This window comes from Helianthus annuus, chromosome 3 (genome assembly GCF_002127325.2).
Source record: "Helianthus annuus cultivar XRQ/B chromosome 3, HanXRQr2.0-SUNRISE, whole genome shotgun sequence".
Taxonomy (NCBI): domain Eukaryota; kingdom Viridiplantae; phylum Streptophyta; class Magnoliopsida; order Asterales; family Asteraceae; genus Helianthus; species Helianthus annuus.
Window position 1 is genome coordinate 139,081,074 of NC_035435.2, and position 17,986 is coordinate 139,099,059.

The 17,986-nt window shown below is 37.6% G+C and overlaps 2 protein-coding genes, 1 long non-coding RNA gene and 2 other non-coding genes across 6 annotated transcripts; 4 read left to right on the forward strand and 1 right to left on the reverse strand.

Annotated features, from left to right (window-relative positions):
• Positions 1-2,659: 2,659 nt before the first annotated feature.
• Positions 2,660-7,314, forward strand: LOC110928542 (uncharacterized protein At2g29880). 2 transcript variants are annotated; one of them, XM_022171556.2, is made up of 3 exons: positions 2,680-3,516; positions 6,193-6,555; positions 6,646-7,314. In XM_022171556.2, the coding sequence occupies exons 2-3, from the start codon at positions 6,283-6,285 to the stop codon at positions 7,069-7,071; spliced, it is 699 nt and encodes a 232-aa protein (XP_022027248.1). In that variant the 5' UTR covers positions 2,680-3,516; positions 6,193-6,282; the 3' UTR covers positions 7,072-7,314. The 2 variants fall into 2 exon arrangements, with proteins under 2 accessions (XP_022027247.1, XP_022027248.1); XM_022171555.2 differs by lacking the exons at positions 6,193-6,555; positions 6,646-7,314 and adding an exon at positions 4,782-6,124 and having other exon boundaries at positions 2,660-3,516.
• A 1,880-nt stretch (positions 7,315-9,194) lies between these two features.
• LOC118490775 lies at positions 9,195-9,383 on the forward strand. The gene has a single exon (XR_004890013.1). It is a non-coding gene; the product is annotated as a U2 spliceosomal RNA (small nuclear RNA).
• Positions 9,384-11,270: 1,887 nt separating this feature from the next.
• LOC118490702 lies at positions 11,271-11,514 on the forward strand. The gene is made up of 2 exons (XR_004889915.1): positions 11,271-11,331; positions 11,431-11,514. It is a non-coding gene; the product is annotated as an uncharacterized LOC118490702 (long non-coding RNA).
• Positions 11,515-12,049: 535 nt separating this feature from the next.
• On the forward strand, positions 12,050-12,245 carry LOC118490999. The gene has a single exon (XR_004890224.1). It is a non-coding gene; the product is annotated as a U2 spliceosomal RNA (small nuclear RNA).
• A 1,048-nt stretch (positions 12,246-13,293) lies between these two features.
• Positions 13,294-13,857, reverse strand: LOC110931153. The gene has a single exon (XM_022174559.1). The coding sequence runs from the start codon at positions 13,855-13,857 to the stop codon at positions 13,294-13,296; it is 564 nt and encodes a 187-aa protein (XP_022030251.1).
• Between the last annotated feature and the right edge of the window lie 4,129 nt (positions 13,858-17,986).

Below are 17,986 nucleotides of genomic sequence, written 5' to 3' on the forward strand. Positions count from 1 at the left end.
TTTCAAAAAGTCACACTCTATAAACTACTTTTAAACATATCACATCCCTTACAATAAAAAAAACCCCTCTTATATATACATACGAAAAGTAACAACACTTCAAATTAATTTTAAATATATCACTTAATTTTAAATATATCACCTCTTACAAAAAGTCACAACTCTTAAATATATCACACCCCTTCAAAAAGTAGCAAACTTTTAAAATACTTTAAAAATTATCACGCCCATTACAAAAGTCGCAACCCTTCATATATATACACACACAACAACAATAACAACAACAACCGTACCCAGTAAATCCCACAAATAGCAAAGCTACTTATAGGTTCTGGGAGGGTGGGATGTAGACAGACCTTACCTCTATCCTTAGGGATAGAGAGGCTGCTTCCAGAGAGACCCTCGGCTCCAAAACGAACAGCATACCAACACACCAAGTCAAAGAATATAAAATAAGAAGTCACCAATACCAAGAAAGTGATCAGAGTGACACAATATAATGTAAATCATGTATAATAGCATACAACATGATTTGGGCATAAACACAAGAAGACAATCACTGGTAAAGTCACTTAAAGAATAAGAAAAACCTACGTCCCTAAAATACACCTAAGACCATACTACAATATTCTCTAGAAGTCCTTAACCCTAATCCTACGCCTCCACGAAGTCCTATCTTGGACCATGTCCTCAGAAAGATGCAACTCTAGTAAATCATGCCTAATCTGCTCATCCCATGTCAGTTTGGGTCTGCCTCTTCCCTATGAAATGCAATAAAATTTCCTATGAAATGAGGGACTATGTATATATAAATTACAGTGCCCAAGTAATTTACTCTAAACTTTAATAAAATATGATATATTATAATATTATAACTACAGTGCAATTGTATATCAGATATTAATACACCACATTCTTATTTTTGTTGATGTATCAATTTAATCAAAAGCTGAGATTTTTTTTTTTCAACCGACATGCACAACAAATGATGTAACAATACTTTCTTCAAACGGTGCATAACTTTTTTGCAACCGACATATTTAGAATGAAAGAATGTATATAGTAATTAAATTACCAACACTTTCGTTAAACGGTGCATCACTTATTGTTATATATATTTTTTTTGCAACCGACATGCTTAACAAATGATGTATATGATAATTAATTCACCAACACTTTCTTCAAATGGTGCGTCACTTTTTTTTGCAATCGATTAACATGATTCGGTTGCAACTCTAATCTAAACCATAGATGGCATCGTCTTCAAATACCATCTTGCTTAGAGAACAAAATCAAAAAGTTTTCGCTTCTATCTGACATAGTAATAATAAACATTGATAATCAATATCCTGCTGCAACGTGTGGGTAACGTAAACTCGTTTAACTAACTTTTAGAAACTATTAAATGTGCTTAATCTAGGGATTCCCTCCAAAAAACTATATAATACTGCCATCAAAGTCAAGTAGGAAATACATTAAATATCTTTGACTACCTACATATGTTATTTTGCCTAAAATTTGATAATACAATATTATGCCTCAACTTGTTTGGCACTAATATGGCTTTTCCACGCATGTCTGCATGACAAGTCTCATACACAGTCATAGATAAGCTTCTTAGGTGGACAAACATTAGTATTTGGTAAACCTATCGCTATGGTATATGCATAATCGCGCTATAGTGATGTAATAATCCTATTTCAATTAGCTACCAGGAATAATGTGCATGTGTGCTCCAACTGTTGAGACTATCAACTTGATGAAATTTCAGCTTGTTATCATCATTGAATTGAAGTTTAAATAAGATTCTTAAACATTACAATATCCTGCAGCTAAAGTCTTCCGTAATATCATGTAGTAATTTCCGCATTATGAAAATCATGTAGTCAGACTCAGAGTTGGAATTTCCTGTTATTATAGTCTTACATGTGAACTCCACGTGTTGGAATTTGCCGTTATGATGGTCTTCTTTGATTTTTTCTCTTTTTCATTCGTAACAAAGATTAATATATATTCGGGTAACTGGAATGGATGATGGGTTAAACGTCAGAGAAGAAATTTGCTTTGTAATTTATCACATATTTTTGCCAAGTTCTACTCCTCCATAGCTTTATTGTTTGTTTGGCACATCTCTTTAAGCCACTGACATTATAAACTTGCTTGTAGTTGATTTTTTTAGTCATAAAAGATAGTACATATCATGTCTTCCGTATGTATTATTATGATATCTTTAATAAACTGATGAACTCACATGGATTGTATAATGATCTGAATTATCATTCTACTTTTGTTTAACTGTAGCTAAAGTTAAATGATGGATATTGAGAGTGACGTTCAAGTTTGTGCTAAATGAGTCTGGGAGTGTATCAATTGCAATCGATTCTGTCCGGCAAATTATATTGTATCTGATCATAGTATTTCCTTTATTCATACTAGAACTTGAACCTACTGGTTTTTGTTAATGCTTTTCCTGTTTAAAATGCAGAAACAAATTTCTTGAAGCTGACTCTGTAGCTCACGAAGCATTGCAGATTTTCCAACTGACAAACATCCAAGCCACATAGGTAATGGTAGAGCAAAAGAAGGGTAATATTTTTTTCTTCATTCTGTTTTAATGTCTCGAAAGTAAAGTTTTAATATCTGCTTATTTGCATTTTTCTTTTAAGTCTGTTTTGCTTTCAAATTTATATCTAATAGATGTTTTCTATTTTAGTGTGTGACACCTACGGGTAAACTTCTTTTAAGGTAAACATGGATACCAAGTTTAACTTCAGTAATTTTAGAACGTTGCGTACAAGTTCATACTGTCGGTGTTGGATGATTGGTTATTCCGTAATAGGACATGGTTTCTCAGGCCCACACTCGACCTTCACAACTTGAATAGTCGTCATAATGTTGTACACTGTCTTTTGTGTAACATATCGAAGTTTAGGGATGACTTGTACTCGTTACTCTGTGCTTTATTGTCTTTATTCCATATCCACAGAAACACTTGATATAAGTCACTGAGTTAGGGCAGAAACACTTGATGTAAGTCACTCACAGTCCCACATCGGCTGAGTGAAGAATACATATATGAAGAACTGCCTATATAAACAGCGGCTCAATAAAGGAAAAAGCATACCTTTCTCGGCCTTTTGGCTAAGATCAAGGTAGTGTTTGGTATGAGGTAATGAGAGAAGGAATGGAATTAACCATTCAGGGGTAATAAAAATAGGAATGTTTGGTTGCTAAAAGGAAAGGAATAAGCCATTACTTACCTTATTCCATTCCCTCTAAATATGGCAAAAAGTATTCCAGCGACCCCCCCTATTTTTTTTTCATTCCGTTCGGTATTGATAACACACTTCTCAATTTTGCCCTCATCCTCACCTATTTTCCCTCGCTGATTCAATTCCTCTAATCAAGGGATCTCTGGTTATATATTTCTTTCATCTTCATCAGCGAGCCTCTTCATCATTTGAACCCTAATCACCAGTCACTTGTTTGGATTTTCGTCATCAAACACAAAATCAGGTAAATGTTTTTTCATTGTATCTTAACCTGTTTAATTCTTGTGATTTAATCATCTCAAACTCTCACACAATCTCAAACTCTCACACACTGCTGTTGAATTTGTTTATTTGTATGTATAACTTTGTGGTTGTTCATAGTACAGAAGCCTACCAGTCATAGATTTGTATTACTTTTGATAGTACATGTTATTGATTCGAATCTGTTGAACCTGATTTATTCAACTTCCCCTCTTAATTACATTAACCATTCACTCTCACAAGTAATAACATGTATCACTTTTTTAGCTGTTCATAGTATTCTTTGTATTGTAAATATAATTGTAATGTTTGTGCTTGAAAACAAAATTGATAGCTTTGAATTTGTTGAGCCATTTGAACTAGGGATGAGCAAATGGTATCAGGTACCGGTAGCGTTTACCGAACCGAAATATTTTCGGTACCAATTCGGTACCCGCTTTTGAAGTTTTCGGTATCGATCCGGTATGGTGCCGGTATTTACCGTTAGTTTCACTCAAATACCGGTACCGAATTGTACTGTACCGGGTATTTTCGGTACCGGTACCCGTTTATAGTCCTGTTTTTTTATCACTAAAAAGACTATTAAATAGGTAAAATAGTTGCCACTGTTCGTCCATTTTCCTGTAGTACAAAGTTAAATATGTTGCTGCAAATGAAACTTCATTTTTAGGTAAATGAGTTAAATATCCATTACATTGACCATGATTACTCATATATCAAAATTATTCAAGGCTCTTCTCTGTGGCTGCTTAGATTCTTCATATCCTATACCTTTTTCCTTAAAGCCATTCCACATTATTTTTGATGTACTGATGTAAAGTGTATTAGCATAAAAATTAATATCAGTTAATAGCAGGAACATCCCAAATCTGCTGCAAGTTTTATAACTAAAACGTAATATAGAGAGGAAGTAGATGACTAACTGTCATGTCCCCCCCCCCCCATATTATGCCACCAATTGAAAGTCCTATTTTTAACCCGCTCGTTTCGATTATAGGTTATATATATGTGTGTTTACCTGATTTATGGTTCTCGGGTCGGGTATGGACTTAAAAATTATTTGTATTTAGCTTAATAACATCGTCTAATGATATAGATTATATATATGTGTGTTTGTGTGTGTGTGTGTGTGTGTGTTTACATGATTCATGGTTACCGGGACAGGCATGGAATTGAAAATTATTTGTATTTAGCTTAATAATGTTGTCTAATGAAATAAATACAACTTATTGATTTTGTTTTTCTTAGGTCTTGGATTTTTACTGAAGTTATGTCTAGACTTAAACTCAACCGACAAAAAAACAAAAAAAAACTAGCTGCATTTTGTGCGATGTGGCTTCATATACTAAACATGGTTACCTGGTATATTCAAGCAATACAAACTGTTATTAGTATACGTTTGGATATGTGTCCAACTAGGCCTCGCTACAAGATGTTCTACCCCCAGAGAAAAGAATACATGCATAGATTAGTGTATGAAAGTGACGACACATGTCTTCATCAACTAAGAATGAATAGGGCAACGTTCATGACACTTTGTAACAAGTTGGAGAGTGAAGGAAAGTTGAAGGCGTCTAAGTATCTCGAAGTAGATGAACAAGTTGCAATTTTCCTGTATGTTTTGGCACACCATGTGAAGAATCGAGTGGTGAAGTTTCAGTTTCACCGGTCAGGAGAGACTATCAGTAAACATTTCAATAATGTGTTAAATGCTGTTATACGATTGGAAAATGGTTTGTTTAAGAAGCCGGAGCCAATATTAGAAACTTCAACAGATGAAAGATGGAAATGGTTCAAGGGATGTTTAGGAGCAATAGATGGGACCCATATAAGCGTGCAAGTACCAGAGGAAGACAAACCGAGATATCGTAATCGAAAAGGAGAAATAACAACTAACGTCCTTGCTGCTTGCACGCCTGACATGCAGTTCATTTATGTATTACCAGGCTGGGAAGGATCTGCTGCTGATGGTAGAATACTTCGTAGTGCTATGATTCGAGAGAATGGATTGCAAGTGCCTAAAGGTAACTACTATCTTGTTGATGCCGGGTACACCAACGGAGAGGGATTCCTTGCTCCATTCCGAGGTCAAAGATATCATCTGAATACTTGGCTACAAGGGCAAAGACCGGAAAAGCCTGAAGAGTATTTCAACATGAAGCACTCAGCTGCAAGGAATGTCATCGAACGATGCTTTGGCGTTTTGAAGAAAAGATGGGCAATACTTAGAAGCCCATCTTTCTATCCGATCAGAACACAAAATAAAATTATACTCGCATGTTGTCTTTTGCATAACTTTATTCGAAGAGAAATGGCATATGATCCTTTTGATGATGATGAATTTATTGACACAAATAATGATGCAGATGACGAAGATCTTGGCTCACATGTAGACCATATTACAACAGTTGGGACCTCGAATGAATGGACAAACTTTAGACAAAATTTGGCAACATCTATGTTCAATGCATGGACATCTAGACATCATTGATTAATTAGATTATTATGTTTTTAGTTATGCTATTTTAGTAATGTTTATTAAATGGATTTTCTTAGAATAAATTTGAATGCTTTTTGTGTTTCTTAATTTATATTTGTTATTTACACACCATTTGAATGTTTTTATTATTTATACAAAATTGCTATTTTTTGTGTGAAGATATGGAATCACAGCTCAATTCTGAAAGGGGTCCAGGAAAAAATAAAAAAAAAATGGAATGAAGATGAAGATGAGAAGCTTGTTGCAGCTATGCTTGATGTGCTCAATTCAGGTTCTAATTACAAATCCGATAATGGGTTTAAACCGGGCTTCTTTAGTGCAGTTGAACGACAATTAGCAATATCACTTCCCGGAGCTGGCATAAAAGCCAAGCCACATATAGAGTCGCGTGTAAAGACAATGAAGAGTGATTGGTCTGCTGTGCATGATATGCTAGCATGGAACAATACAAGTGGTTTTGGTTGGGATTACAATAATGGCATGCTTGAGGCTCCCCCACCTGTTTGGCAAGCTTATATACAGGTAATTTATAATTATTTATGATTGTAGCTTTTTCTAATATTTGTTTTTTGTCTTTTTAACTTCGATCATGATGATGATGTGGCTTGCTAGGTGCACAAAAATGCCGCAAAATGGAGATCAAAGAAATTTCCTCATTACTGGGACTTATGTATTGTGTTTGGCAAGGATCGGGCAAATGGGAGAGATGCCCAAACAGCCGCTGATATTATTTCCGATATCACCAGAGATGAACCAGAGTCAGAGGCTACTGCGGATGGACTAGATGATGTGGATCTTAACCAACCACTAAATAGCCCTTCGTATGAAGCTTCTAGAGAAGACTCAAGTATACAGCGAAAGAGGAAGAGGCGTAACAGTTGGGATCCTCTAATGAGTAGCTTGAAAGAGTCGGCAGAAATAATTGGTGCGGAGATTAGGGAGGCTACAAATACTTTCAATAGAGTTTTTGGAACTGAGAGCAATAGAGAGGAACTACGTAACAATCTTTTTGCGGAGATGAACAAGTTGTGGGTTTGACTACTCGTGAATGCGACAAGGCTATATGTAAGCTCGCACAAAATGAAGACTTAATGGTAATCTTTTTTAAGGTTGATGAAGAACGCAAATTTGGATGGGTAAAGACTATGCTTGAAGATATTGCTTGACGTGATATGCGATGACTTTTGGATTATTTTTAATTTTTTATTTTGCAGATCTTGGATGATTTGAATTATTTTTGGTTGGAAACTATTGAATAAAATTTGAATTATGTTAGTTAAATGTATTCTGTTTCTCATACTATTGAAGTTACATACACTTACAGCTTGAAAGGCATGATGTTCAACAACTTGCTGCACAAAAATATGGAAGATACATGAGGTGCGCGCCTCGAGGTCAATCTTTTGACAATAAACGCGCCTCAGATGCGCTTTTTGTAAACCGTGTGCCTTGTGTAGGCTGCAGCGATGTGAAATGCACCTTAGCGCGCCTAGGTTTTTTAAACCCCAAGTTGTATGAATGTGTGGTAGAAGTTCAAGTTTCATCCCACGGACCCTGCCTGTAGCATTTGGTTGAGGTTTTATAAATTTCAAAACCGACGACATATCATTTACCTATGTGAATGTGTTTTATGCAATTGTAACCATGTCTGCCTAAACACGTGCTTGATCTTGGACAAAGAATCATTCATTGGTAGTCACTAATATTTGTTTTCATCCAGTAGAAGTAAACTTTGTTTCTAAATTCAATATTTCTTTATCCGTACAATATCCCACTTGTTACATTATGTATTATGTAACACAGAGAGACAAATTTCAGTTGACTAGTTCTCAGTGTGAGATAAGGAGGAATTTAGGGGTGGAAACGAGTCGAGCCGAGCCGAGCCGAGCTCGAGCTCGACCAGCCTCGAGCTCGAGCTCGTTTAACATATGAAAGCTCGAGCTCGAGCTCGGCTCGATTCGAGCTTTATTTCCAAAGCTCGAGCTCGGCTCGAAAGTAATTTTCCAAGCTCGTTTAGTATTTATTAATTAATTTGTATTAATTATAATTATTATTATACATATAATTTAGTTATTTTTATATTTTATATAAATGGTAGTTATTATTATATAAATATATGTTTAATATATTAATAAAAAATATATAAACACAAAGCTCGATTAGGCTCACGAGCCGGCTCGAGCTCGATAAGCGAAGCTCGGGCTCGTTTACTAAACGAGCTTGTTTTTAGGCTCGGGCTCGAGCTCGTTTAAGCTTGGCTCGTTCGAGCTTTTTTTCGAGTCGAGCTCGAGTAGCTCGCGAGTAGCTCGTCTCGTTTGCACCCCTAAGGAGGATAATTGTTGTTTCTTGATGCAAATTGTTTCTTATACAGGCGACAAATACCTGCTTCATAAACAAAGCACAAAATGGATCACCGTTATGACGATGGCGCCTCGAAGGCTCGTAAAGGGTGGTGGCATTCTGGATAAACCAGTTATAGAGAAAACATCTCCTGGCCCGAGAGTAAAGATCAAGGAGGAATGCCCTGTTAAAAAAAATTAAAAAATAGAAAGTAATGTATTTACTTTTCTGACTAAAATGATACCGAATGCCATACTATTTTACTTCTCATAAAGGGTGTGACTTCAAGAACATTCTGTCATCACTGTATTAAAATTCAGAAAAGAAAAATATTGAAGTTAATGATCGAATGAAATGTGAAAACAAAAGTTTTGTTACATATACGTCATGTTCAGAGTTTGACTTGAAGTAAGGCTGTTGGTTTATGGCTTGATTTGGTTTATCGTTATTATTTTTTACAACTTTTTTTTATTTCATATTAGGAAATCTAAGAAAAAACGTGAGTATGTTAGTGCAAGTGCTAATTAATGAAGGTTATACCGGGAATGACTGTTGACAATGTGGTTAATACTATGCAAGAGGCACACATCAACGGTCTGTCTGTGGTGATTGTTTGTGGTCATTTTGAGACAAGGGTATTGTTGTCATTTTCAATGAATTGTATTCCATTCATGCGTCTTTTTTCGTATACCAAACAAAACAAAGTAATGCATCATTCCATTCCTACAGATTAACCAAACATGACCATGGAATAGTAATGACCCATTTCATTCCCTTACTCATTCCATTGCTTTGTCCATTCCATTCACTCGTCCATTCCATTACCTCATACCAAACAGACCCCAAGTGTAGTATCTTTCTTATCAGTTTAATATCTGATATGTGGGCCATCGGCTTACTCGATATTAATCTTATTTTTTATGGGGAAAGGCCTATCACAATAGCTTGCTATTGGGGTCTTTGAGCGTCGCCTTGGCGTTGCACTACTGCCTAGGCCTGGCGCATCCCTCCAAAACATAGTTAATCTTTTCATTTTCGGCACAGATTTTATCTACTTTTTCTCTATCCAGACAAAAAGTAAACATAAACCCATTTATTGGTTTTATTATAAGCAAAGGAATTCTTAATATTTTCCTTCACATCTTTCGAATAATATATTATAAACAGGTGTTTGGAATCCGTGGAATAAGTGTACAAATTCATGATCCTGCTGCTGGTTGCTTTATAACTTTTTCCCATAAAGTATGCAACTCTTGAAATTTTTTCCCTCAGGTCCTCACTGAGTCACAGTTTTGTTTTGACTCTATTTTAATAAAATTTAGTGTTTACCTTTTGCATTCACTCAGATCCTTTCTGAGACATATCAAAGCATACATGTGGACTGAGCATCTGATGAAAAGATGACAGCTCAAGATGAGAAATATAAGGTGCCATCTTGTATGTTGTATATCTCTTAATAATAAACTTTGATAGAATCCTTACAAAGAGATGGAGAGATTCATGACAAGGGACTTCATTTGGACAGACACAAAGGCTCCAACTTCCATGTTTTTATCAGTTCAGCTAATCCCATCTCTAATTAACCTCTAATACACCTTTTTAGGTTGTTAAGATTCAGTTTTCATCAATTTAACTTCTATAGTTGGTTTAACTTTAGAGTCCCTTATCCCATTTAGCTCTATGAGTCTTACCTTAAAGCTCAGCTTTAACCATTTAGGCCAATTACAGACCAAATAGCATATCAAGTTAATTGAGTGACTTTAATGGCACCACTTAAGCCCCATATTTTGGTTCAAACACATTTTGGTTCTAATCATTTATGTACGACTTTTAACATATGTTTAAGTAGGCAGTAACATTTAGCCTATTATGTGAGCAGACATGTTGTACATGAATGGCAGCTGACACATTTCTGCCTAGTAATACAGAGATTATGGACTTTCAGTTTTTTTTTTTTGTTGTTTCTTGATTTTACCTGCCTTATGAGTTTGCTTGAAACATCTTTGCTAATTCTTTTACTGGTTTCCATGTCATTCAAGGACCTGATGATTCTGGCAAAAGCATAGATTTCTCCTTCTAATTAGTAAGCTAATCCCATCTCTAATTAACCTCTAATACACCTTTTTAGGTTGTTAAGATTCAGTTTTCATCAATTTAACTTATATAGTTGGTTTAGAGCCCCTTATCCCATTTAGCTCTATGAGTCTTACCTTAAAGCTCAGCTTTAACCATTTAGGCCAATTACAGACCAAATAGCATATCAAGTTAATTGAGTGACTTTAATGGCATTTTCATCAAAACTCACCACTTAAGCCCCACATGTTTAAGTAGGCAGTAACATTTAGCCTATTATGTGAGCAGACATGTTGTGCATGGCAGCTGACACATTTCTGCCTAGTAATACAGAGATTATGGACTTTCAGCTTTTTTTATTGTTTCTTGATTTTACCTGCCTTATGAGTTTGCTTGAAACATTGCTAATTCTTTTACTGGTTTTCAGTTTATATTTACATACAATGTCCATCTCATTCAAGGACCTGATGATTCTGGCAAAAGCACAGATGTAAATCAGGTTGCTCCTTCTAATTAGTAAGTTTCTTTTGTAACTTTACTTTTATCACAAACTTGTCTATTGAATACGATAAAAGCCTGCTGAACCATGCATGTCACAGATTTAAAAAATAATGTAGCAACTTGTTATCAAAATTTATTAATTTCCATGCATCAATGATGAATGACATCATCACTGATAGTTTTAATTTCCCACATTGGAACTTTAAATGCATTTATTTTCTACATTGGAACTTTTGTGCTGACAACTTGATCACGATGATGACAGATTGTACAATTTTCTGTGCTATGGGTGGTAGCAAGCGTATGATTGCTGAACAATCAACTTTTATATTTTTTTGTAGACAGGATGATGATGGGTTCAACATCGGATAAATAATGCCCTTTGTAAGTTATCTGATATTTTTTACCAATTTTTCGCTCCCTCACTGTTTTATTGTTGGTTTACCACATTTGCTTGAACCAGTGATAGTTTAGTTGATTTAGTTAATCATAATAACTAACTGCTGTAGTAAGTCACCAATTTTCTAGTTGGTTTTCTTAACCACAATATGGATAACTGATTTTCAATTACGTTTTACAATTTTATTATTCTGATTTATTGTTGTTTCTGTAGGTAATTGGTATTAGGAGACAATTGTGACATATGTTTTTTTTTTCTGATTTATTGTTGTTTCAATTACATTTCTCTTTTACTGGTCACGATGATGCCAGATTGTACAATTTTCTGTGCTATGGGTGGTAGCAAGCGTAAGACATGTGTTGACATACTTTTGTATCGGATCAAAAATCGGGTTGCCCCCCCGCGAAGCGTGGGTGTAACACCCTAGTTACTTTAATTAGAGTTTTTTAAACAGTTTTAGTGTTAGGTTTATTGCTGTGCCTTTTAAAGAAGTTTTGTTATATTCCATGTTAAAAGTCAAGAAAAAGTTTCTAAAATGATAACTGATGAGAGATTTTGAAGAGAGGTTAGATGAATGCATTTTAAGGCTATGAATTTGCTGTAAAAGAATTCAAAGTCTATCACAGTCCCACATCGGCAGAGTGAAGAACACAAAGATGAAGAGACATTCTATATAAACAGCGGCCCAAGAAGAGGAAAAGCATACCTTTCTCGGCCTTTTGGCTAAGATCAAGTGTAGTATCTGTTCTTATCAGTTTAATATCTGATATGTGGGCCATCGGCCCACTCGATATTAATCTTATTTTTTATGGGGAAAGACCCATCACAATAGCTTGCTATTGGGGTCTTTAAGCGTCGCCTTGGTGTTGCACTACTGCCTTGGCCTGGCGCACCCCTCCAAACTTTAGATAAGAATTTTTTGTTAAGAATTTTCTACAATGCCCATGAGATCTGGACAGCCTGTTAGGATGAACTTATAAACAGATGGTTGGAACTAGTGGAATGAGTATGTAAATTCTTTATTTAATATTATTTTTGTAGGTAGTAGGTGTTATTGATGTAAAGGTTATGAGACAACTGTGAAAGATGGTTTTTGTGATGAGGTTAAGGGCATTATTAGTTAGTGGCTTCTGTAACCACCCGCATTACTTCTAGTTCTTTATGTGTGTGTTCATTTTTTTGACACAATTTTTCGTCATACTAAATTGCAGCTGGATGAATAGAGGCAACATATGAAGAATTGCCAGAATTTTGGATGAGGTGCTACTAATTCTTGTTACAATTTTTTTTTATCCGGGTTAGCGTTGTAACTTGAAACAAAATTATCAAGTAACTTGGTGTATCTGTTGCGCTTACATGATTATTTCATTGGAACTTGCACATCTTTCTTACATACCCAAACATCTCCTTCGCCTGATAAATGAATCTGCATCAGTAGGCCCATAAGCTCCTCCATCTGTTGCTTTTCTGAATCGGCATTGGGCGTCCTTGACCAGGCCCAATCCCATAATATCCCACCGTTTTGCCGCCTGTAGCATTTCTGAACTTTCACTCTTTTATCTTTGGCTAATTGATAAACCAAAGGGAATTTATCCCGTAAAAGCTCATCGCCTAGCCATACATCCACCCAAAACATTGTTTTGTCACCCGCTCCTACTTTGCTTTTTTTTTTTTTTTTTGTAATTTCGACGCCCCGCTTGTTTAAATCTTTTTCTACTTCAACGATTGTCTTCCATACACCTGTGAGATCTTTCTTCACTGGTACCATAGATATCCTCCTTTTATTCTTATGGATTGCTTCCACAACTTGTACCCATAATTGGTGCGGCTCCATTTTAAGCCGCCACCACCATTTAACGAGTAAAGCTAAGTTTAGATCCCTTATACTCCCTACCCCAAGCCCACCAAACTTTTTTGAAGTTACAAATTTTCCCACTTGACCCACCTCATCTTTTTGTTTGAGCTACAACCCCCCATAGAAACTTTCTCCGAATGCCTTCTAGTACTTTTACAACAGCGATTGGACACTTGTACAAAGATAGGTAGTAGTTAGGTAAACTACCTAGGACAAATTTTACAAGAACCACACGCCCCGCAAAAGATAAAAGCCTTGCTTTCCAATTCGATAACCTCTTATTAAGAGTGTCGATAACTTCCTTCCAATATATGATACGGTTCATATTGGCACCGACCTTTAACCCCAAATAAGTTAAAGGAAAATTCCCAGCTTTGCAATTAAAAACCTTTGCTAAGTCGGATACCTCTTCCTCATCCACTCCTACGCCAAGAAGTTGACTTTTCCTTGGATTTACTTTTAAACCCGAGACTAGATAATAACATCTTAGGATTCTTTTTAAGTTTTTCAAGTTATTTTCTTCCCAATCCCCAACAAAAATTGAGTCGTCGGCAAAAAACATATGCGTTAGAGTCAACCCATCCCCAGGTAATTTCACACCCATGAAAGTACCCGTTGTTTTTGCCCTTTCCATCATAACATGTAAAGCCTCCATTGCGACGATGAAAAGAAAAGGGGAGAGCGGATCTCCTTGTCGCAACCCCCTTTTGTATTGGAATTCTCTCGTTGGTGCCCCGTTTATAAGTACCGAACCCCAACTAGCAAAAAGGATCCCCATTACCCAATTCCTCCACTTAGAAGGGAAGCCCATGTGAGTTAAAATGGAAATTAGGAATTTCCAATTCAACATGTCGTAGGCTTTTTCTTTGTCCGCCTTAAACACAAAAATTTGAGTTAATTACTATTTTCGTCCCTGAGGTTTGTCAAAAATAACAGTTTCAGTCCATTAGTTTAAAAATTGCGAATTCAGTCCATTAGTTTCATTTTCGTAACCATTTCAGTCCACTAACTTAACTCCATCCATTTATTTTGTTAACTTTGAGTTAACTAACTAATTCAGGGACGGTTTGCGTCAGTTTTCAAAACACAGGGACTTAAGTGTAAACTCTAAAATATTAAAACAAAAAAAAATAGTAAATTCCAAAAAATCAAAAAAAATCCAAAAAACCAAACAAATTCCAAAAAATTCTAAAAAATAATAAAAATTCTAAAAAATCATAAAAATTCTAAAAAAACTCTAAAAAATCTAAAAAATCCAAAAAATCCGTTTCGGCGCAAACTGTTTCGAACCCGAACCGTTTCAAGCTGAACCGTTTCGACGCGAACCGTTTCGACCCGTACCGTTTCGAGTCGAACCGTTTCGAACCGTACCGTTTCGAACCGAACCGTTTCGACCCGTACCGTTTCGAAGCCGAACCGTTTCAAGCCGTACCGTTTCGGACCGAACCGTTTCGAGCTGAACCGTTTCGAACCGAACCGTGCCGTATCGAACCGAACCATTTCGAGCTGAACCGTATCGAACCGTACCGTTTCGACCCGAACCGTTTCAAAGCCGTACCGTTTCGAAGCCGAACCGTTTCGGTTCGATACGACACGGTTCGCGTCGAAACGGTACAGCTTGAAACGGTTCGGTTCGATACGGCACGGTTCGGTTCGAAACGGTTCAGCTCGAAACGGTTCGGTTCGAAACGGCACGGTTCGGTTCAAAACGGTACAGCTTGAAACGGTTCGGCTTCGAAACGGTTCGGTTCGAAACGGTTCAGCTCGAAACGGTTCGGCTTCGAAAGGGTACGGGTCGAAACGGTTCGGCTCGAAACGGTACGGTTGAAACGGTTCGCGTCGAAACGGTACGGACGGTTCAGCTCGAAACGGTTCGGGTCGAAACGGTTCGGCTCGAAACGGTACGGTTGAAACGGTTCGCGTCGAAACGGTACGGACGGTTCAGCTCGAAACGGTTCGGGTCGAAACGGTTCGCGTCGAAATGGTTAAGCTCGAAACAGTTCGGGTTCGAAACAGTTCGCGCCGAAACGGATTTTTTGAATTTTTTAGAATTTTTTAGAATTTTTATGATTTTTTAGAATTTTTATTATTTTTTAGATTTTTTTGGAATTTGTTTGGTTTTTTTGGATTTTTTTTGATTTTTTGGAATTTACTATTTTTTTTTGTTTTAATGTTTTAGAGTTTACACTTAAGTCCCTGTGTTTCTAAAACTGACGCAAACCGTCCCTGAATTAGTTAGTTAACTCAAAGTTAACAAAATAAATGGATGGAGTTAAGTTAGTGGACTGAAATGGTTACGAAAATGAAACTAATGGACTGAAATCGCAATTTTTAAACTAATGGACTGAAACCGTTATTTTTGACAAACCTCAGGGACGAAAACAGTAATTAACTCCAAAAATTTTCCTATTGACCTTTTTTGCCCACCCAACTACCTCGTTTATAACCAAAGGACCGTCAATTATATTTCTACCCGAAATAAAAGCCGATTGGGAACTAGAAATCACACTATTAAGCTTAAGGTTTTATGTGGATGGATGGGTAATGCTAGACAAAAAAACCCTAAAATTCTTAGAAAACTCTGGAAACCCAAATCTCCCCCCATTTTTACCCAACCTCCCGACATTTTTTTTTTTGAAAAAAATTACACATGTAATATACATGTTTTAGAGTGTTTTGGGCAAAAAAAAACAAAAAAGCGCCGAAGGGATTTAAAAAAAAAAATAAACAAAATTCAGTGCCTAACATGTGTTAGACAAAAATGCTGAAAGTTGCTGAAAATTTTTTTTTTTTAAATTATCCCTTTGGCGCTTTTTTGATTTTTTTGGCCCAAAACTCTTAAAAACATGTATATTACATGTGTTATTTTAGTCCCTGAGTTTTGTCATTTTAGTAAATTGCCATTTTAGTCCCTGAGTTTTGTCCAATTTTGCCATTTTAGTCCAAATAGTTTTTATTTTGCCTCTGGGTCCCTGACTTTTCTCTTTTGTTGCCATTTTGATCACATACACTAACTCCATCCAAAAACTCCATCTTTAACCATGGGTATTTTAGAGATTTTCATTCTAAATGTTTTCAATTGCCATTTTGATCCAATTCCAAAAAATCAAAAAAAATCCAAAAAATTCTAAAAAATAATAAAAATTCTAAAAAATCAAAAAAATTCTAAAAAATCAAAAAAATTCTAAAAAAAGTACAAAAAATCCGTTTCGGCACAAACCGCTTCGAACCCGAACCGTTTTGAGCTGAACCGTTTCGACGCGAACCGATTCGACCCGTACCATTTCGACCCGAACCGTTTCAAGCTGAGCCATTTCGACGCGAACCGTTTCGACACGTACCGTTTCGAGCCGAACCGTTTCGAGCTGAACCGTTTCGACGCGAACCGTTTCGACCCGTACCGTTTCGAGCTTAACCGTTTCGACGCGAACCGTTTCAAGCTGAACCGTTACGAGCTGTACCGTTTCGAACGGAACCGTTTCGAGCCGAACCGTTTCGAGCTGAACCGTTTCGAACCGAACCGTTTCTAGCTGAACCGTTTTGACCCGTACCGTTTCGAGCTGAACCGTTTCGAACTGAACCGTTTCGAGCCGAACCGTTTCGAGCTGAACCGTTTCGACCCGTACCGTTTCGCATCGAAACGATTCAGCTCGAAACGGTTCGGGTCGAAACGGTACGGGTCGAAACAGTTCGCATCGAAACGGTTCAGCTCGAAACGGTTCAGTTCAAAACGGTTCGCGTCGAAACGGTTCGCGACGAAACGGTACGGGTCGAAACGGTTCGCATCGAAACGATTCAGCTCGAAACGGTTCGGGTCGAAACGGTACGGGTCGAAACGGTACAGCTCGAAATGGTTCAGCTTGAAACATTTCAGTTCGAAACGGTTCTGCTCGAAACGGTTCAGCTCGAAACGGTTCGCGTCGAAACGGTACGGGTCGAAACGGTTCGCGTCGAAACGATTCAGCCCGAAACGGTTCGGGTCGAAACGGTACGGGTCGAAACGGTTCAGCTCGAAACGGTTCAGCTCGAAACGGTTCGCGTCGAAACGGTTCAGCTCGAAACGGTTCGGGTCAAAACGGTTCGTGTCAAAACGGTTCAGGTCGAAACGGTTCAGGTCGAAACGGTACGGGTCGAAACGGTTCAGCTCGAAACGGTTCGCGTCGAAACGGGTCGAAACGGTTCGCGTCGAAACGGTTCCGCTCGAAACGGTACGTGTTGAAACGTTTCGCGTCGAACCGATTCAGCTCGAAACGGTTCTGCTCGAAATGGTACGAACCGTTTCGACCCGTACCGTTTCGACCCCAACCGTTTCGAGCTGAAACGTTTCGACGAGAATCGTTTCGACCCGAACTGTTTCGAGCTGAACCGTTTCGACGCGAACCGTTTCGACCCATACCGTTTCGAGCTGAACCGTTTCGAGCCGAACCATTTCGAGCTGAACTGTTTCGACGCGAACCGTTTCGAGCCGAACCGTTTCGAGCTGAACCGTTTCGAGCCGAACCATTTCGAGCAGAATCGTTTCGACGGGAACCATTTCGGCGCGAACCGTTTCGACCCGTACCGTTTCGTGCGGAACCGTTTCGAGCTGAACCGTTTCGAGCGGAACCGTTTCGAGCTGAACCGTTTCGAGCCGAACCGTTTCAAGCTGAACCGTTTCAAGCCGAACCGTTTCGAGCTGAACCGTTTCGACGCGAACCGTTTCGACCCGTACCGTTTTGACCCGAACCGTTTCGAGCTGAATCGTTTCGACGCGAACCGTGCCTTGAAACGGTACGGGTTGAAAC

Excerpts from the sequence above, each read along its gene's own strand:
- LOC110928542 (XM_022171555.2), top strand. The coding sequence starts at position 4,804 with ATGTCTAGACTTAAACTCAACCGACAAAAAAACAAAAAAAAACTAGCT.
- LOC110931153 (XM_022174559.1), bottom strand. The coding sequence starts at position 13,857 with ATGGAGGCTTTACATGTTATGATGGAAAGGGCAAAAACAACGGGTACT.